Below are 20,443 nucleotides of genomic sequence, written 5' to 3'. Positions count from 1 at the left end.
TGACCAGTCTCTCGTCTCCATACATCGGCAGAGTGAACAGAGAGCACTCTACTAAGAGGAGAGCAAGACTGTGCCTGTCCCAGCTTATGGAGAACGAGGTGACTTGGGGCACTGAAGAAATCAGAGCAAAGGAGAGGCAAGATTCCCATTTTTAAATAACCAGAAGGAATCAACACAATAGGTTTGATTTGTGCGGTCATGCTGAACCATGCTCCTCTCAGGCTTAAAGGCCTTTCAAAGGAGCGTTTTGCTTAGGACCTGATTTTATTTAGAAAATTCCTTTTCCCCACATTACAGTAAGAAACAGCACCTTTAAATCATGACTGAGGTATGGAAGTAGCCTTGGGCACTGTGGTAAAGGGTTGGACTTGATGATCTGTGAGGTCTCTTCCAACCTTGGTGATACTGTGATACTGTGATACTGTGTGAAGTCTGAATGGTAGCACCTACACTCCAAAGCATTTTGATTTTCACACCAGGGCTTTAGAAAATGCCCAAGATGATGCCGAAGCCTATGGACTGGTGGAGAGCAAGTTACTGACACCCATTTTACATCCATCTCTGGAAGGCAGCAAAGGGACATCACCCAGCTTGGCACCATGGCTAACTGGTGGCCCAGCTGCAGCAGAAATGGCTCACCTAGGGTTACTAAAGTGTGCAGTTACCCACCAGGGATCTCCTCCCCTAGCCCAGTTACCCTGAATTCTCAGCATTTCCCAGCAGCAGATGTGAAGAGTCACAGCAGGGATGGAGCTAAACCCAGGTGTGAGAACCAGGTGATTCAGCAAGGACGGGTTTGTAGCAGGAAATACACAGCAGAGGGAGGAAGCTTCTTGTGCAGCAAGCCCAGGTGGAATTCCATCAAGCCAGATGTACAGCCTCACTTTGATCAGGAGCTGCTCTTGTCAGAGCAGCCCTGTCCACAGAGTGGTGCCAAGTGAGTGGTGCTCTCAGCACTCCCCTCGCCACAGGATGGAGTCCCGGTTCCGCAGGGATGCAGGCACGTGCGGTTCTCCCCTGGCATCCAGCAGGACTCGTCACTTGCTCTGGCTCTGCACGAAGGCAGGCACAGGGAGCGTGCCGGCCCTGAGCTCTGCCCGCGTTTCGGGCCGGTGCCTCAAGCAGAAGACGAGGGCCCGCACGGTGCGGCGGTAGGGTGCGCTCACCAGGCGGCAGCAGCGCTGGAACACCTCTCGCTCCAGGGCTTCGGCCAGGGGGTGATCGACCTGGAACAGCAGAGCACAGAGCTAGAGCTTTGCATTCAGTAAGCAGCCCCAACTGCCTGGAGTCTGATGCTGCTCGGTGTTTTCTTCAGTACTCGGCCGAGATTCAAGGAAATCTACTGGCAGCGCGACAGGAAGAGCAATTTAATTCCAGCCTAGCAATGGAGGGCTGAGGCAGCATGGTCAGTGGCAGGGCACACAGCCATGTCTCCAGCCGGGGAGCAGGGCTTTGCCATCACGACAGGAAGGTAAGCTGCAGTGAGCTCTGGGTGTCAAGCTCAGCTGCAATTAGAAGCTGCCTTGTACTGTCTCCACAAAGCTCACTTTTGATCTTGCTGATGGAAGGTACCTGGGATACTCCTCTAAACTTGGTTCCATAAGCTATGCCAAACGCTTGGCAACTCTGCCCAGTGCTATAAAGGGAAACGTGGGCTCTCCCTGCATAATTAAGAATGCAGAAGGGGATTTAGCTAAATGTTAATTATGTAATTACTGCTTCAACGTATGCCAAAACGTGTCATTTAACACAGCTTAGGAAACAGCCCCCACCCACCAAGAAATGGTTTTGGTTTCACTTCTGCACTTTGTGGTGGGGAATCTCCCATGCTCGCATGCAGGCGATTCCAGCGTGCCAAGCAGCATTCCTGCAACTCCTCTGCCCACTGTTTCTGCTACCATCACTAAACTGCCCCTCTGCTGGGCACCCCTACAAGCTCTTTTAATCTATTCAGCTCCGCCTTTCCTTCTCCTTTTTCTCAGCTTCTCGGGTGTCCCTGCTCCCCATTTAGTGGACATCTGTGGCTCCCCTGCCTGTGCCTGCTCTTCACCTGCTGCTGTAAGCTCCACACAGAGTGACAGCTGCAAGCTAGAAGGGTGGCTTGCCTTGCCGCGCTCCCAGGCAAGTCCTGTTCGGAGGCAATTCTGCTTCAGCCGACACTACTCATTTTAGGGAGCATGGCAGGTACAAAGACTCCCTCCCGCCACAGGCACAGGGTCCTGACAGACCTGGAGCTTGCTAGAAGCTGACAAAGATCAGCTTCTTGTCTCTCCTGCCTTTGTGTCTGGAGTTCTTCTGTTTGCTTTGAGGATGCAGCCTCCCAACAAATGAAGCAATTGGCTACAGCCAAACCTGCAAGGATTTAAATGGAGTTGTGTTAGGGAGAGGAGCTCTCTCCACACAGAAGCAGCCTTTGCAGTGGAAACTTCTCTGCCTTACAACAGGATTTCCTGCCCTCCACTCTGGTGAGTATCTGGGCACCCGTGAGGAGATTCTCCTTTTCTGAGCATGTTCTGGTCCACCTCTCCAAAAAGTTCCATTAGTTGTGCAGCAGTATTTCCCCAGCTGACAGCTGAACATGGGATTTTGTTGTGTTGGGAGGACAGCAGATTTCACTGTAATGAATCCACAGTTTTCAGTGGCTTTTGCTGTTTTGTGGGTGCCTCTGTGGCCCAGGAGTACCACAGCCTGTCCTCCAGGCTCAGGCTTTACTACCGGTCTTAGAGCAGTCATAGATGTGCTTTCCAAGACCCAGCTTCAGGCAAAGGTGAGCTCCTGCCTTCCTGAGGCTTTCCCACAGCAATCCATCCTCGAGTCCAGATGGACTGGAGGTCGGAGAGGTTGTTCTCATAGCTAGTAAGCACATAGCTTTGAAACTCCTGAGTGCTTATCACTCGACTTGCCATTTAAAGGATGAATAAATTAAACCGGGTAATTATTATGGCATTTCACAGACCAAACAAAAGGAGTCATTAAGCCTTGCAGCAAAGCCCTCTTCATTTACTTAAAGATACCTGAGGGACCTGGTATTTAGCACCACTTTATATACTGTCAACCTTGCCTCTCTGTTTTTGCAATAGATTTGGACTTAAAAATGTTTAATTACTTGAAATATAAAACACCCAGAGAGGTCCCAGAGTGTTACTTTCACAGCTGTTAAGTAGTAGGAGAAGCTTTGTGTTATCAGGTTTCTCCTCTTGCAGAGCCCACCTGCAGCAGATGCACAACTCTGTGTTGCTGAGTTGTGCAAGTGAGAGCAAACACTCCTCACAATTAGCATGTTTGCTTGGTTAATGCAATCAGAATGGTTTGGGTTGGAAGGGACCTTAGAGCTCATCCAGTTCTGACCCCCCTGCCATAGGCAGGGACACTTCACACTAGACCAGGTTGCTGAAGTCCTCATCCAACCTGGCCTTGAACACCTCCATGAGGGGGACATCCACAACTTCCCTGGGCAGCCTATTCCAATGTCTCACCACCCTTGCTGTAATGAATTTCTTCCTAATCTGCAGTCTAAATCTGCCCTCTTCCAGCTCAAAGCCATTGCCCTTCATCCTATTACCACAAACCCTTGTCAAAAGCCTGTTCCTGGCTTCCTTGTAGCCCCCCTTCAGGTCCTGGAAGGCTGCTCTAAGATCTCCCTGGAGCCTTCTTGTCTCCAGGCTGAAGAGCTCCAATTCTCTCAGCCTATCCCTACATAAGAAGTTTTCCATCCCTCTTATCTTTGTGGCCACCTCTAGACCTGCTCCAGCACTGCCACATCCTCGTCCTGGGAGTACAAATGGTAATAACAATAAACCCAAGAATTACCTCACTGGAAAATGAATCTCTATAAACAAGAGACATGCAGCAAACTGCTGAAAACAGGAGATCATCTGGTCTTGTCCTTATCACAGTATGTTGCAGGCAGAGCCAGCTTCACAGTAGCTATGGCTGAACAAGGTTTAACTTGGCTTAAAGGCTTAACTTTACTTGGTGAAAGGTTTAATTTTACAGGAAATAACTCTTTGAGCCAAAACCAAATGGATCTGAGCCCTACCTCTAGATCCAGAGCTTCACAAAGCAGCTTCCGTGCGTTCTTCCTCAGAGCCTCAGTCTTGGGGTTGCTCCTGACCTCTATTGAGGGCCTGTTTGCATGTTCTCTGATGAAGGTTCTCCACTCTGTGTAGATGTCTCTGGCCAGGCTGGCCACCTCGGGATCCGCGTGCTTGCGCATCTTGTTCACAGTGTGACCTGCAAGAGAGCAGCAGCTGTGTCGGGGCTGGGCAGAGGGGACTGCAGCAGAGCCCCACACTGCTGACACACAGGGAAACCTAAAGTCACTAGGAACTAAGCCTGCACTTCTCACTCTCTGCTTTCTGCAGTGGTTTCTGCCTGAGCAATTAGCAAGGAATTGATGTGTGCATATGAAAATTAACTTCCTGGGACACCTGGGTAACAGGACTATGCTAATCTTCTACACAGAGACTGGATCTCCCCAAAGCTTCCAGCACTAGCCAACAAAGAATGCTGCTTTTCAACTGAAAAGCCCTGTTTGTTGGTGGCTATAGCACCTTAACAGGCACAGATCCAGGCTGAGTGCAGTGTGGGTTGAGAGCAGCTCTGAAAAAAGTCTTAGGGGTGCTGGTTGCTGAGAAGCTCCCCAGGAGCCAGCAGTGGCCTCATGCAGCACAGAAGGCAGCTGTGTGCTGGGCTGCAGCCACAGGAGTGTGGGCAGCAGAGCAAGAGAGGGGATTCTGACTCCTTATTCTGTTCTGCTGAGACCTCACCTCCAATACTGCATTTAGTTCTGGTGCCTCCAGCATAGGAAGGACACAGAACTGTTGGAGGGGGTCCAGAGGCCATAAAGATGATCCAAGAGCTGCAGCACCTCTGCTATGAGGATAGGCTGAGGGAGCTGGGGGTGTTCAGCCTGCAGAAGAGAAAGCTCCAGGGCTACCTTAGGTCTGCTTTCCAGTGCCTGAAGGGATCCTACGAGAAGGCTGCAGAGGAACTTCTCGTGACGGTGTCTAGAGACAGGACAAGGGGGAATGGTTTGAAGCTGAGAGGAGGTTTGGACTAGATCTGGGGGAAGATGTTCTTCAGTAGGAGGGTGAAATAGGCTGCCCAGGGAGGTTGTGGCTGCCTCCTGCCCGGGGTGTTGAAGGTCAGGTTGGATGAGGCCTTGCAGAGCAAAATCTGGTTGAAAGGCATCTTGCCCAGAGAGGGGGAGTTGGAATAGTTGATCTCTGAGCCGTTCTGTGAACGTGCAAATATCACAGTGACTGCGAGCACAATCCTTCCAGTCTATGGAGCAGAAGACAAAAGAGCCCTTCTGCCGGTGGGGATTTCTCTGACCGCTGGCACTGGTGGCCAGGAGATGTCACTGTTAGGCTTCGGTGGCTCTTCCAGCCCAGCCGCCTCCAGGCAGGCACCGGGAAAAGACTCGGGAAAAGCCCGAGTATGCTGAGCACCGTGAAAGAGGCAGATCTCATCTCTTATCTCCGGCAAAGGGGGCTCTTCAAACAGAGCCCCAGCTGTGCTGATGGCAAGCAAAGGCCAGAAGGACTCTCATGACTGTCCTTCACACCAGGATGCCCAGCACAAGCAGGAGAGGCAGAGACCATGTGGTCTCACATCATCCCTCCTCTAGTCCTAGGGAAGAGCCAGGCATCTGGCTGTGTCATCTACATGAAGCTGCTCATCTGCTGGGGGCTTCTCAGTGTGAGGACAGTGAGCACTTCTGGGGCAATGTGAAGAGAATTTCTTGCATGTTGAGAGGATTCAGCCAGGTCAAGTCATGGCAAGGCAGGAGTAAGACAAGCAGGTGCCTGAAAAGAGCTCTCCAACAATCTGACCACAGAAAGGATGATGCAGGATTTGGTAATAAGCAGCAAGCTGGGAGGAATTTGAGGCTGGGTGACTTTTGCAGTAGCAGCTCTGAAAGCTACAGGCTGTGTGGGAACAATTTCTTACTGGCAGCTATGCTCTTGTCTTAAAAAGCCTGCAAGCTAGTCCCTTGTGTACTGAGAAGCCAAGCAGACACAAGGCAGCCTCATATTCAGAGTCTGGAGCTGACCAGATGTACCTATTTTTGTTGAAAGCAACACTTCCTTGGAAGGTATTTTCTTCTTCAGCTCCCCCAAAGCTTCAATCAGACTCTCTTTTGGTTGCCCAGGAAGCTCAAGCATAGACTTCCATCGTTTTATGTCTTCCACAACCACAACTCTCTGGAAAAAGAGAAAAGCCATTAGGGAAGTGGAATATCCTTATTATAAATAAGGACACTGGCTTCGTGTCAGCTAATGGAGTGGTTATCAACACATGAATTATTGATTAGGGCATGAACCAGAGCGCTGAATACAGGATGGGCCTGTGTTTGCCTACTGCAAATCAGGGCTGAAGTCACTAGAAAACAAAGCCAGATGCTCCAGCTTGGTCTGCCAAACTTTGGGCACATACCAGCAAATGTCTGCTAGATGCATTTTGAATTTAAAGAGTTCATTGTTTAAATGTCTCTTCACAGAAGAAAGGATTTAGGATGAGGCAGTTCCTTAGAAACGTGGCAGAATCTCAATCCTGCTCAGACTGGCTTTACAATAGGGCCAGCAGGGAGAGAAACAAAGCAGTAGGGAGCATGAAAGCAAACTAGGTGATCACACTGGACAGCTGCAGTGTTTTTCACCCTCTTTTTGCTACAGACCTTGGCAGAGCTGACTGCAAGGTTCTCCTTTTGGGAGCGAGGCATCGTACGGAGCTTCAGCAGCAGTCAGTGCTCTGGGGCACCATTCTTTTGCATTTTGCCTTGCATTAAGCAGCTCTTTGTCACAGCAAATGTTTTCCTGTCAGTTTTCTGCAACCAGGTGCCAAGAAGTGGCCCGGCCCTTAGGCAGGGCGTGCACAGGACCACCCTGCAACCGAACGGAAGGGCTCTCCTCCTGGGAATCAGCTGGCAATATTGAAACTGGTGCTGCCACCTGGCTGGGCTCCAGTTGTGTCCACACCAAATGGGCAGGCAAGGAGGAGACAAGTTCTAAATCGTCCACACTGAGGGAAATGAATGTCAGAGCAGCACAACCCTTTGCACCTTTCTGCTTTCCCTGCCCTGTTCTGTACGGATGCTGCATCAACACCGAAGAGATCTCGGTAAAGAACTCAAACTAGAGATGGGTTACAGAGCCTTCCTGCCGCTCCTCAGGCCCAGCTCTGGGCGAGGCACAACGGCAGCCTGGCACAGGCTCAACACCCTTCTTCTCCGGGGCCCTCGGAGGCGGTGGGGCTGCTCCCGCCACCCTTACAGCCTCCGAGCACAGCGGGACCGCTGCGGGCTGCCAAGCTTCCCCTCCTGCCTTCGCAGACAGCGAGCCCTGCAGCTACTCCCGGTACCAGCCGGGGCCGTGGAGTGAAGACCACCCCCCTCAGGCCTGAGAGCCCGTGGCGAGCCCTGATACCGCTCCCCGTCCCCCTCGGTACTGGTGACCTGCCTTGAGGGACTCGAGGGTGGCCTGCCGGTAGGCGCGGGGCGCCGGCCCGGCCCGACGAGTACTCTCCGGGCAGCGAGGCCGGCGCACGACGAAGCGATCCATCCTCCCGCAGCGCCGCCGCATGCCCGCCCTCGCTCCCGGCAGCCCCGCTGCTGCCGCCAGGAGTTCCGGCGGGGGCCGAGCCCGCTGGGCGCCCGGGGCCGTGCTGCGTACCGGACTGCATCTCCCGGCGTGCACCGCTGCTGCCGCCGGTAGTTCCGGCGGGGCCGCGCCGCGTACCGGACTGCACCTCCCGCAGCGCCGCTGCTGCCGGCAGTGGTTCCGGCGGGGCCGCGCCGCGTACCGGACTGCACCTCCCGGCGCGCACCGCGCGGAGCCGCGGGTCTCGCGGGATCCGCCGGCGGCGCTGCGGGAGGAGGAGCAGAAGATGGCGCCGCGCCGGGGCGGCCTCCTCTGCCTGCCCATCTCCCTGCTGCTCCTGGCGAGCGGCGGCGGCAGCGCTCGGGCGGCCGGGCCGTCACCCGCCGCCTCGTCCGAAGCCTTTGACTCCGTTCTGGGCAGCACGGCCTCGTGTCACCGCGCCTGCCAGCTGACCTACTCCCTGCACACCTACCCCAAGGTACGGGCGTGTCCTGCCTCACGGCTCCCCGCCGCGGCGGGGCTCGGTGGGCCCGGCCCCTTCCCGGGCTCTGCGGGCCGCCCTCCTCGCCTCCTTTCTCTAGGCGCCTGCTGCGGGGCTGAGGGGCCTCCCCGGCGCGGTGTCCCCTGGCCTGCGGCTTGTCCCCCTTCCCCCCGCAGCCCCTGGTCAGGCTGCCTGGTGAGCAGAAGGCCGCATCCTAGTGAGCTGGGTGTCGGGAGGGAGCCCTTCACAGAGCCTCCTTGGCACTGGAACAGGCTGCCCAGGGAGCTGCCGGGGCCGCCGTCCCTGCAGGTGTTCAAGCCTGGCTGGGGCACTTAGCGCTGTGGTCCGGTTGGACAGGGCTGGGTGAGCTTGGAGGTCTCCTCCGCCCTGGTCGATTGTATGATCTTCCCGGGCGGGCCCCGTCCCTGTGCGTGTTTCCTCAGGCGGTGTTGGACGTGTCTTTAAGTAAACATAGCCGCGCAGGGAGCTCCTGTTCGCTGTGCACTCAGCTGCCTGCTGCTCTGCTTCCGTGGCGAGGCTCGGCTGGCTCAGATTTTCGTCTCCCCAGAGCAGAGTATGCAGTGGTACTTTGGTTCGAAAAGAGATGGTTAGGTTGCAGCCTGCCAAAGAGATGCTGCTTTCAAAGCACAGCTTTTGTTGATGTGGAGGATCTGCTGCTTTTTTCCGTCGTGAGGAGGCAGCTGTAGTTTGTCTTGGGCTCTTGCGTATTTTGAGGCACTAAAAGCAGTGCAGTGTTTGTGACAGGCCAGAGATCCTGAGCCAGGGTGCCAGCGTGACGCTTGGATGTTGAAGGATGAAGTTGAAGTGGTGATAAATGCGTATCTTATCAGAAGCTTCAGCCTGCATTTTGATTTGCTTGCACAGCATTTTCTTAATCTAACGATGACATGCTGATGGGAATCTATTTTCATCCTCTGGAGCTTGCTGTTGGTTCAGGCTTTGTACAGGCTTCAGCTGCTGGCTTGCACTTGGAAAAGCCAGTACCAAAAATCTCCTCTTTCCTGGCTCTTCCTTGGCAATGTGGTTCATTATCAGCTGTGGCCGTGGAGCAGATTGAACTCCAAATGATGGGGGCAGCCTTCACGCAAGGGCAGCAGCTGGGTGGAAGCAGGGACACTGTTAAGGAGCAGAGCTTTGTCTGCCTTCATGTGGAACTTCAGTCAGATTTTTTGACTCCAGTTGACAGTGGTATCCTCGCAGAGAGAAGCAACTAGGAGTTGTGTGGAACAGAAGTAAACCTAGTGTTTGTATTGATGGCATGTTTGGGTGCCTGCTTGTGATGCCAGCGAGGGGAAGGAACCAAACCCGAGAAATTACAACTAAGTGTTATCCCGTCCTGCTTTGGTACCTCGTTCTTGGCTGTGTTACAGGACTCGTTCAAGGAGGGTTGATGTTTCTTGTGACCTTTACTGTGCTTTTGAATTCTGTGAGTGGTGATGGAGCTGTCAGATGACAGACTCATCTCTTTCTTGGAGTTCAATCTGTTTGTCACAAAACTACCAGTTGAAGGGAATTGTTTTAGTTGTCACTGGAAAGTGAAGCAAGCTTCGCTGAGACTCCGTGGAAGACTGCCATAGAAATAAGTCTGCTAAAGCCAATTCTGCCTGGGTATCAAGCTGCAAAACATGTTTTCTGCAGCACTGCAACTCTCTAAGCCATGTTGTCAGAGGGAAGTTTTAATTCACGGTTTTCTGCTTGTAGGCCTGTGAAGCATGTGAGCTTGTGCTCAAGGGACAAACAATGGCCACTTCATGCACCGTAGCTTATCCAGAAAGGTGTGGCGTGCCTGGTTTTTGTTAGATTAGTTCAGTCTGGTTTTCAGCTGTACAGCTGGCTGCAGTTGTTTGAGTGGTGACGTGGTTAGTGGGTTTTGATGGGCCTGCCTGATTCTAGGGTGTTACCAGAAGCAGGAGCACCCAGGTAATAGAGGCTGGCTGTAGTTGTGCAAGGTGGGCAGCACGGTATGTGGAAAGTGCACATCCGTCCATCCCCTTGGCACTATGGGCAGAAGAGATGCTGGGTGTATCGTAGAGTCCTAGAATGGTTGGAAGGGACCTCAGAGGTCATCTGCTCCAATCTCCCTTCTATGGGCAGGGACACCTCTCAACTCCACTGCTCAAGGCTTCCTGCAGCCTGCCTTGAACACCCCCAGTAAGGAGGCAGCCACAGCCTCCATGGGCAGCCTATTCCAGAGTCTCAGCACCCTCCTGCTGAAGAACTTCTTCCTCAGCTTCAGCCTAACCCTGCTCTCCCTCAGCTCCAAACCATTCCCCCTTGTGCCGTCTCTAGACACCCTGATGAAAAGTCCCTCTGCAGCCTTCCTGCAGGCTCCCCTCAGCTGTTGGAATCAGATGTAGGTTTTCAGTGTTTTGCATCATTTTAATGACTGCACTTTTCCCTTTCAGTTCGAGATGATAACAGTTGTGCATATGTGGCTGGTTTGGCCAGTAAGTGGCTAACCAGGGTTCTGGTACAGTACATCAGAAGATAATCCCATTTCCACAGATGATCAATTTCTGGTAGATAGATTGCAATACCTGCCACAGCTGGCCTTTTTTTTGACCTGCTGCAGTGACTTCTGTTGTTTAAATTCTAAGCTGGAGGAGCTCTTTGTAGGGCTAAACATCGGCAGGTCTTTCATAACAGTATCTCTTAAACTCAGTGCCTTTAATACAGAGCAGCTTTTCTTGAGAGTTGCAGGACTGGACTTACAAAACTAGCTCTGCCCCACCAAAGAATGAGGAGCTCTGCTTGAAATAAATCCATTGGTGTGTTTGGTTTTGTTTTGGATCATCCTGGTTGTCATCTGTAGCTGCCTTCTGACCTCGGAGCTACTCGAGGTCAGGCTTCTGAGTTTGAAGCTATACAAGGGGAGGCTCGACAGGGCTCTGGTCAAGCCAGTCTAGTGGATGTCCTTGCTGACTGCAGGGACCTTGGAGTAGGTGACTTTTGGAGGTCCCTTCCAACCCAGACCATTCTATGATTTTAGCTCTAGTAGAGAGGTGGAGGATGATGCTCTGGTGGGTGGATTTTTATACTGCTTCCATGGAAAGGGAAAAAATAAACCAAACTCATGATGACACCAAGAGAAAAAAACAACAAGCCAAGTGTTTAGTTCCTGACAATGTATGGAGGGGTGCAAGCCTTCTCTTGTGCCTCCCCAGGAAGAGGAGCTGTACGCATGCCAGAGGGGCTGCAGACTCTTCTCCATTTGTCAGTTCGTGGATGATGGCATCGACCTGAATCGGACCAAGCTGGAGTGTGACTCTGGTAAGGCTTCAGGACTCCTTCTGTGGCCTGTAACAGAGAGGCATGGCTGAGGGAAGAGCAGGAACAGCTGAGAGGGTGGTGTTAAACGGGTGGGAGTGCTTCAGTTGCTTTCTGATTTTTGTTTAACAGCTTTCTAAAGTTTATGTAGAGCATATAAAAAAGTCTTAGGGAATGGTTGGTTGTTGTCTGTGGGTTTCTCCTTCCCTGATCCTCAGTGTTGCCATTCTCCTGAGTTTCTGAAGCATCCTCACTCTCTGACAATAAATTGGGAATACTTCATTGGACTAGAGTTTGTCATAGGAAGCACAGAATGGCTGGGGAAAAATCCAGTCAAACTCACACTTTTCCTTTAATAATCCCATGAGGCAATCGGTCCCATTTACAGTCCCTGACAAACTGCTATACAGAAAGCAATCCTTCAGACAGAATAAGAACACATCTTAATGTGCTGTCTGCCTGGTAACTTGTGTCTCCTGAGCTTTACCTAGAGCTAAACCCTTGGGAATGAGGTACATGTTTTGCTTGAAGTAGGTCATTAAATCTTGGTGACTAATTCTCTCAGATTATCAGGGTTAGAGCAGAAATGTCACAGTGAAGATGATCTCTGTGCACCATAGGCCGATTAATGCTGGGGTTGCAATTGTGTAGAGCTTTCATCTAATATTGAGAGTAGTTGGGACATGACATAACCACCCAAACCAGGAAAGGTAGGAACTCTCTTGTCTGTATTTTCACTGCAATTAAGCACCATGTCAGCACTCAAAAGAGGCTTTCATCCTCTCAGGAGCTCATAACAAGAAGAAGGCTAATGGCTAGCTCAGGGAGCTGAGGGAAGGTTGGCAAATAGAGAGCCTGACATGCAGAGATGCTGATGTGACACAAAAACTGCACTGCAGGAATGGGATAATGCTGTAGGCTGTCGCAGACTGTGTGTAGCTGAGATACAGCGTGTCAGTCTAGTTGTCAGACCAGGCAGGAAAGAGTGCCATAGAAAGGGTGATGTAGCACTAGAGCACATGTAGAGGTAACTGAACAGTTGCTTACTTTCTGCTCTGACTCTCCTTCCTGAGGCTGTTGTCTTTTGCTGGCTTATGTTCTGTAATCTGTTAGACTGCTTAGTGCCCTAAGTATTCTGTGCTTGGCAAGGCACATCTTGGCTGATCTGCGCAGTTCTGTCTTCTGATGCTTCTTTATGCCTACAAACGTTCATTTGGTGGCATAAAACTCAAACGTTTAGCTGCCAGTGCCACGCTTCATGCCAGCTCTGTAGCCTTTTTGGTGATGGAAAACTGGGAGAGCTGCTACTCAGTTTGATTCTTCAGTTCAGGTAGAGCTGCGGCGCTGTCCACCTCAGCTCTGGGGTCTTGAGGAAGAGCTGTGCCCATGTATTGTCTGCCTGATTTCTCCGTGGGCAAAATAATCTACATTTTTCTCTCTGACTAGTTTAGATTTCCTGGTCTTTATGATCTTTAGAGAACAAGTGATAGAAGCTACCTGTAAAACAGGATTAGGTTCATTTTTCATTAAAAAAAGTCCATAGTACTTTCAGTGCAGTTTCTCTGCTCCTCACTCTGGTAGGAAAATGCTCCTTTGGGTTTCCTGTGATGCTGTGACCTCAGAGGGGATTTGTGGGTTAATAGTCCTTCCTTTTGGAATTCCATCTCTTTTCTCGAGGGCAAAAAGTAATGTTTTACCTGATAGGTAGAGGGAAAACTGAAGTAGTAGTGGCAGGACCAGTGAAAATTTGTGTCGCCAGGTGGGTCGCTCCGATTGCATTCAGTTTTCAGCCACCTCGTCCGTCTGAGCTCTGGCTGCTTAACCTCCGTTAGTTCTGGCAGCAAGTGCTGCCCCGGGAGTGACAGCTGTGCCTTTCCCCATGAAAGGGGTTGTCAGTCCTTCAGCTGCTGCTTTGTTTCTGCTCCAACTTCTACTGAAAATGTTTTCTTAAAGGCAGAATTTATCTTCTCATTTGGGGAACTTCTCCCTTGCAGCCTGCACTGAAGCATACTCCCAGGCTGATGAACAATATGCTTGCCATCTTGGATGCCAGAACCAGTTGCCATTTGCCGAGTTAAGGCAAGAGCAAGTAAGTAGCTGACATGTTTTTCAAATATCACCCACTTGTTTTCTGTTCAGCAAGTCTTCTCTCTTCTGACATTCTCTCCACTGGAAAATGGATCTTCCCAAGGACTGAAACCTAGACATGGGCTGAGGGGTGAGCAAGAACATGACTTCTGTCCTTTTCACCTAAATCAGATGGAAAATCACTGACCTGTTGTGCTTGCAGTTAATGTCCCTGATGCCAAGAATTCATCTTCTCTTTCCTCTGACACTGGTGAGATCATTCTGGAGCGATGTGATGGATTCAGCTCAGAGCTTCATAACGTCCTCGTGGACTTTCTACCTTCAAGCAGATGATGGAAAAATTGTCATATTCCAGGTTGCTGCTTTTTTTTCATTGAGGTTAAGGTGTTGAGGCTGCCAAATGGTTAATTCTGCTCCTTCCAGCCACAGAAAAGACTTAGGGAGTCTAAATAGCCACAAGTGTTTTGGTTTTGTTAGTGCCTCGCTGTCTTTAGGACTAGGGGAGGGGAGGTGGGAAATCAAACTTGAGGAAGTGGTGAGTGCCTTAATCTTAACTTCCACATTAGCTCTCAAAAGTGGAAATTGTTGAGATGAGTGGCAGCACCTCCTAACTCCTCCTTCTGTTTCAGTCAAAGCCAGAAGTACAGTATGTTCCACAGCTCGAGCAGGAAGCTGCAGATTCAAGAGGATCCTTGTCACTGGGTAAACCAGCCTGTAAGTTGTTCTTTGTGCTTTGGAAGAGCAAATGCAGAAGCGTAAGGGGAAGTAAATAAAGGAGTTGCAGGTGGTGCATGAAAGCAGGTTTTTAGCAAGCTGAAATATGATTGTTCGCTGTGCAGGCTGTACAGCAAAGTCTGTGGTAGAAAGCAGGCTCTGCTGGAAATGCAAGCTAGAGCCACTGAAAACATCTTCCCCTTAGCTTCTCTGTGTTGACAAACTGTGGTGTTTGGGTCATCCCTTGTAGTGCTTTCCTGACTGCTCTTCCTGCTGTTGTATTTCAGCAGACCTCCATCCAGGGAGTTCACAGCCATACAGAGGCCTCTTTGAAGAGCAAGGAACCGACAGCTTTTTCAAGTGTCTTTCCATGTATGTATCTTGCTGAGGAGGAGAACTAGCCACACAATCAGATAGTCAGGGGTGGGGAGGGACCTCCAGAAATCATCGAGCCAGAGCAGGATCACCCAGGGTAAGTCACACAGGAGTGCATCCTGGCAGGTTTTGAATGCCTCCAGAGAAGGAGACCACAACCTCTCTGGGCAGCCTGTTCCAGTGCTCTGTCACCCTCACAGGGAAAAAGCTTGTCCTTCTCTTTCTGAGGAACCTCCTCTGCTCCAGCTTGCACCCACTGCCCCTTGTCACAGAATTAGAGAAACATTCCATTTGGGAAAGACCCTCAGGATCACCAAGTCCTATCATTGGACATCACTGAGCAGAGCTTGGCTCTGCCCTCCCATCACCGCCCTTCACATCTTGATAAACGTGCCTGAGGGCACCTCTCAGGCTGCACTGCTCCAAGCTACAGAGCCCTAGCTCCCTCAGCCTGTCCTCACAGGGGCGTTCCCCTGCCTTCAGCAGCTTTGTAGCTCTGCGCTGAACTTTTCAAGTATTCTCTGAGGTCATTCTTGAACTGAGGGGCCCAGAACTGGAAACAGTATTCTGGACAACAACCCTTGCTGTGCTGCAAAATCTTGAGGTACTACAAACCTCTTAGGTGTAGACTTGGCCTCATCCAACCTGGCCTGCAGCACCCCCAGGGAGAAATCATCCACAGCCTCCCGGCGTAACCTTTTCCAGAGCCTCACCACCCTCATTCTGAAGAACTTCTTAAGCTCCAGTCTAACCTTGGTCTCCCTCAGCTTCAAACCATTCCCCTTTGTCCTGTCTCTCGACACCCTGAGGAAAAGTCCCTCTGCATCCTTTCTGTAGGATCCCTTCAGCTATTGGCAGGCAGCTCTAAGGTCCCCCTAGAGTCCTCTCTTCTCCAGGCTGCACACCCCCAGCTCCCTCAGCCTGTCCTCATAGCAGAGGTGCTCCAGCCCTTGGATCACCTTTGTGACCTCCTCTAGACTCTCTCCAGCAGCTCTGTCCTCCTTCAGCTGGGGACACCAGAACTGGATGCAGCATTGGAGGTGGAGTCTCAGCAGAGCAGAGTAAGGGGGATCTTTCCCTTACCCTGATTACTTTCTCCTTAGAAGTTTACACCTGAAGGATCAGTGCAGCCCAAATGCAAGACAGAAAAGAAATCTGTGTTGATAACTGAATGAGAGGAAGCTGATGTCAGATAAACAGAATCCAGCAAGCCTTTTGATGTCTTTCAAGTCAGATACTAATCAGGCCTTTGAGTACCCAGGAGTCTGAAGGGCCCTGTGTAGCTGGAAGAGGTGTGGACTGATCAATCAGCAGGGAATGCAGTCATAATGGAGCTGAAGTCTTTAGACTGTTGTGTGTACTCAGTATATGAATTCCAGTAACATTCTCTTCCTCTCAGAAATTCCAGTTGGATATTAACCACCACGCTGGTGCTGTCAGTGTTGGTGCTGCTCTGGATCTGCTGTGCCACGGTAGCCACAGCTGTGGAGCAGTATGTTCCCTCGGAGGTAAGGCTGCTTCCTGGCTCAGGCTGTTCTCTGTTCCTTGTTCTGCTCTTCTGCTGCAGCCCTCTATAGAGACTAAGAAACAGTTTGGGGGGAGGTTCAGCTACAGAGAGGGGGTTTATTTTTGTGGATGTGGCTATCAAACCGTTTTTGTTATTTAAATGATGATTTTAGAGGTAAGCAGTTTCCTTATTCCTGTGGCCAGTTGGTGCTTTGAGCCTTCCTCAGCCCAGATGTGGTGTCTTTTGGTCGGTAGTGCTCTGCTCTTGACAGCCTTCAGGTTACTCTCAACAAATGCCAGACTGCTTCTGATTTCTGTGGGCATAAAGTTATAGTGGGAGTTGGATGGGGAGATTTGACCCATTAATGGGTTTAATCTGGGAGAATCAGTAGTGAGTAGTGCACAGGGGAGTCTCGTTGAGGGGGACCGGCTGGACTGGATCCCTGCTCGGTGCCCAGGGAGGTCCCTGCACTTGTGACAGGCGAGGCTCTCAGAGTATCTGCACAGCACCAGCACTCGATCTGCTGGAGCTCTGGGAGATACAGTTCTTTGTGACTTGAGTGCCAGCCATGGATTGCAGAGGTTTCAGAAAGCCTGGATTAGCTTGTGCTGAGGGGCTGCAGCCATCAGGAATGCAGTCATGTAATGAGTTGTAATGAGTATGGAGAGTCTTTGTCTTAAAGTGAATTGTTTGAATGTTTCAGAAGCTGAGCATCTATGGAGATTTGGAATACATGAATGAACAAAAACTGAACAGATACCCCTCCTCTGCACTTGTTGTGGTTAGATGCAAGAGTGAAGAGCATGAAGAAGCAGGACCTCTTCCTACAAAAGTCAATCTGGCTCAATCAGCAATCTAAGAAATAGGTCTTCTTTGGATCCAATAGACTTAATTCTAACAGAGCTAGCAGCTCCTGATTGTTTGTGGTGGTTCTTCAGATAAGAAGCTTAGCAGCCAGTCTTTCAATGCAAATAAAGTTGCAGAATCAACAGATGTCATGGGATTTTGTTTCCAACTGGTAGTGAAGATTCAGCCCTCTTGACGTTCTCTTTGTTTCCGCGCATTGTCACTTCTCACTGGTGTTTGCTATGTGTCTTTTTGCTTACAGAGCTGTAGGCACACTCTCCATACTTCTGCCAGCACACTTTCAGACTGATCTGTGTGTTCTAGGACGTAATGTGTGCATTCAGAGTTAGCTTTGTAAAGGTAGATGAAACTTAGGTAGGCAGGAGATGCCTTTTTAGTGTTGCACTTTCTGTTGTAGTTAAAAGGTTATAAACTGCTGATTTTTGGTTGTGCTTGATAATGTCTATGCACAAACAACACAAGAGAGAAACATGTATTTTTTTCTTTCCTGCAGTGTGGCACTGTCCAAGGTGGGAAAGCTTTTGTTGAGGTACTGCAGGCTAGAGCTCAGTTTGTGAAAGATGGAAACTTTGTTAAAGCTTCTGGACATATCCCTTCACACAAGGAGCAGTAACATGGTCAGTTCTTTTGTCAACCTTTTTAGCCTTTGCGTCTTCACTTGCTTGTAAAGTTAGCACCTGTTGTTCCCTGAAGAAGTTCTGCTTTCTCTTCTTGATTACCCTGCTCTAGTCTTGTAACTTCATTTTACAGAAACAAGTTGATTCCTGAGAAATGAGGACAAATAAAATCGACTGTATAGAAACTGTTGGCTGCAGAGCTTTTTGCCATGGTTCTTCCTTGCCCTCAGCAGACTTTCTTTGAGAGCCTTTCCTTGGCAACAGGACTTGGGTTTCTTGCAGGATTCACTTCACCACAGCAGTGTCTTCATACTTCTGTGTCCAGTTCTGGTGCCCCTGCTGTGAAAAGGGCAGAGATCTGCTGGAACAAGTCCAGAAGAGGGCCACAAAGGTGATCCAGGGGCTGGAGCACCTCTGCCATGAGGATAGGCTGAGGGAGCTGGGGGTGTGCAGCCTGGAGAAGAGAGGACTCTAGGGGGACCTTAGAGCTGCCTGCCAATAGCTGAAGGGATCCTACAGAAAGGCTGCAGAGGGACTTTTCCTCAGGGTGCCTGGAGACAGGGCAAGGGGAATGGATTTAAATTGATTGAAAAATAGGTTTTGATCAGATCTTAGGAAGTAATTGTTCATGATGAGGGTGGCAAGACTCTGGAATGGATTGTCCCGAGAGTCTGTGGCTGTCCCTTTCCTGGAGATATTCAAGGCCAGGTCGGATGGGGTCTAGGAGAGAGATGTCCCTGCCCATGGCAGGGAGGTTGGATTAGATCACCTCTAAGGTCCCTTCCAGCCTAGGCCATTCTGTGACAATATGACTCTAATACTTCTTTTGCAGCTCTCTCCTTGGAGGAGATGGCTACATGCTGGTTCCTGCTGCACTGACAAGTTGTGGACGTGTGTGGTTTGTTTTGGCATCTCTGAAAGCTGCCTGGAGTGCATGATCTCCAACTTGTCATGCTGACTGCACAAACCCCTGTGAGGGTTTAAAACAAACCCCAACACCCCTTCAGACTTTGAATTCTGGTGAGTGCTGTAGAGGTTCTGGAGGGTGCTTCAGTGGTCACTGCTAACCGCAAGCTGGTGGATGTGTGGCTGCAGCTGATGGAGCTTTGCAGGGGCCATCAGGCAGGAATGTGCCTGCAGAGTGATCTTGCAGTGCTGCTGAGAACTGAAGCCTGGAAGCCCTGGAGTGGGTTTCCTGGCGATGAGCTGAGTGTGAGATATGGGTTCAAGCAGGCTGCTTCTGTTGCAGAAGTCACCATTTGAAGGCCTAAGTTGGTGGTGGTACTTCATGCTAAATTCTTCGGTGGGGCAACATCAAATCCCAGCACTTTGGGTGCCAGCAGCCATTGGCAAGTGTGTTTATGTGTAGGTGGCACTACTGGAAAGGGCTCAGCTATGCCTGCTGCAGGTGGGGGTCACTGGTGCTGCGTGGAGCTTGGCAGGATCTCAGTCTGTCTGCAGTAGTGAATCAGGATGTGCTCAGGCGTTGCAGAGCTCAGCATGCAGCCCTCTTGTGGTGCGGGATGCCAGGGTTCCCCTTGCAGCAGTGTGCCCTGGCACTGGCCCAGCAGATGTTAAATGTGCTTGTAAAGTTACTTCAGTAGGTATTGCCTGTTTCCTCAGCACTGGGGGCTGGGATTTTCCTTCCAAAAGAGACTTCAGCAGTCCCAGGTTTTCTGCCTGTCTTAGCGGCAGGGAAATGCTTTCAGTTCTGTTCAAGTGCTGCTCTCCTCACTGCTGTGTGTCGTGCTGCAGTGTTGCAGCTTCCTGAAAACACAGCTGCTTGCTTGGGCCAAGTGTGTAGAGCACAGAATCGACCAGGTTGGAAAAGACCTTCAAGGTCATTGAGTCCAACTTACCACCTTCTAATCAACTAACCCATGGCACCAAGTGCCTCATGCAGCCTCCTCTTAAACACCTTCAGGGATAGGGACTCCACCACCTCCCCAGGCAGCCCATTCCAATGCCAGTCTCTCTTGCTGTGAAGAACGACCTCCTAACATCCAGCCTGAACCTGCCCTGGCACTGCTTGAGGCTGTGTCCCCTTGTTCTGTCCCTGGGTGCCTGGCAGAAGAGATTAACCCCACCTGGCTACAGCCTCCTTTCAGGTAGCTGTAGAGAGACTTAGTTGTTCATTCTCCTAGCTTTGAGTTCAGCAGCTTCTGCTTTCATTTGGGATTGCATTTGCCTACAAGGACAGGGTGAACATTCATAGAATCACAGAATGGGTGAGATTGGAAGGGACCTCAGTGATCATGTACTCTACAGCTGTGGGCACCTCTCAACTAGACTCAGATGCTCAAGGTTTCAACCTGGCCCTCCAACCTGGCCCTCAACACCCTCGAGGAGGCAGCCACAGCCTCCCTGGGCAGCCTGTTCCAGAGTCTCACCACCCTCCTAATGAAGAACTTCTTCCTGAGCTCCAGTCTAACCCTGCTCTGCCTCAGCTCCAAACCATTCCCCCGTGGCCTGTCTCTAGACACCCTGATGAGAAATCCCTCTGCAGCCTTCCTGTAGCATCCCTTCAGGTACCAGAAGGCAGCTCTATGGTTCCCCTGAAGTCCTCCCTTCAGGCTGCACACCCCCAGCTCCCTCAGCCCGTCCTCATAACAGAGGTGCTGCAGCCCTTGGCTCATCTTTGTGGCCTCCTCTGGACTCCAACAGCTCTGTGTCCTTTTGAGCAAAAGACAAAGCAAGGAAAACTCGGCACAGGTTTTTCCTCTCATTTGCTGCTTAATGACATTTCAGTTAAGTGATCTGTGCAGTGGAGCCAGGATTCAGCTCTGAGCCTGTGGCAGTGTGGCACTTGGCACTGCTGTTTCCAGACAGGCCCAGAGTCTGGGGAATTGAAGTGTAGTTTTTGGGAACTCCTGTCAAGGTATTCTTCCCTGAGCTCCTGCTG

At 50.8% G+C, this 20,443-nt stretch overlaps 2 protein-coding genes across 4 annotated transcripts; one reads left to right on the top strand and one right to left on the bottom strand.

Moving 5' to 3' along the window:
• Positions 1–182: 182 nt before the first annotated feature.
• On the bottom strand, positions 183–7,719 carry TCEANC2 (transcription elongation factor A N-terminal and central domain containing 2). 2 transcript variants are annotated; one of them, XM_064146899.1, is made up of 4 exons: positions 7,464–7,719; positions 6,068–6,209; positions 4,040–4,233; positions 183–1,226 (listed from the first exon to the last, which is right to left on the bottom strand). In XM_064146899.1, exons 1-4 carry the CDS (start codon positions 7,584–7,586, stop codon positions 1,038–1,040), a joined length of 648 nt encoding a protein of 215 aa, XP_064002969.1. In that variant the 5' UTR covers positions 7,587–7,719; the 3' UTR covers positions 183–1,037. The 2 variants fall into 2 exon arrangements, with proteins under 2 accessions (XP_064002969.1, XP_064002968.1); XM_064146898.1 differs by lacking the exon at positions 7,464–7,719 and adding an exon at positions 6,683–6,742.
• On the top strand, positions 7,570–17,046 carry TMEM59 (transmembrane protein 59). 2 transcript variants are annotated; one of them, XM_064146893.1, is made up of 8 exons: positions 7,570–8,082; positions 11,271–11,376; positions 13,368–13,462; positions 13,664–13,816; positions 14,091–14,175; positions 14,466–14,547; positions 15,950–16,058; positions 16,761–17,046. In XM_064146893.1, the coding sequence occupies exons 1-8, from the start codon at positions 7,585–7,587 to the stop codon at positions 16,914–16,916; spliced, it is 1,284 nt and encodes a 427-aa protein (XP_064002963.1). In that variant the 5' UTR covers positions 7,570–7,584; the 3' UTR covers positions 16,917–17,046. The 2 variants fall into 2 exon arrangements, with proteins under 2 accessions (XP_064002963.1, XP_064002962.1); XM_064146892.1 differs by having other exon boundaries at positions 14,463–14,547.
• Positions 17,047–20,443: the final 3,397 nt, after the last annotated feature.

Source organism: Pogoniulus pusillus, chromosome 8 (assembly GCF_015220805.1).
Source record: "Pogoniulus pusillus isolate bPogPus1 chromosome 8, bPogPus1.pri, whole genome shotgun sequence".
NCBI lineage: Eukaryota > Metazoa > Chordata > Aves > Piciformes > Lybiidae > Pogoniulus > Pogoniulus pusillus.
Note: the sequence above shows the minus strand (reverse complement) of the source record. Positions and strands in the feature narration are given on the sequence as shown.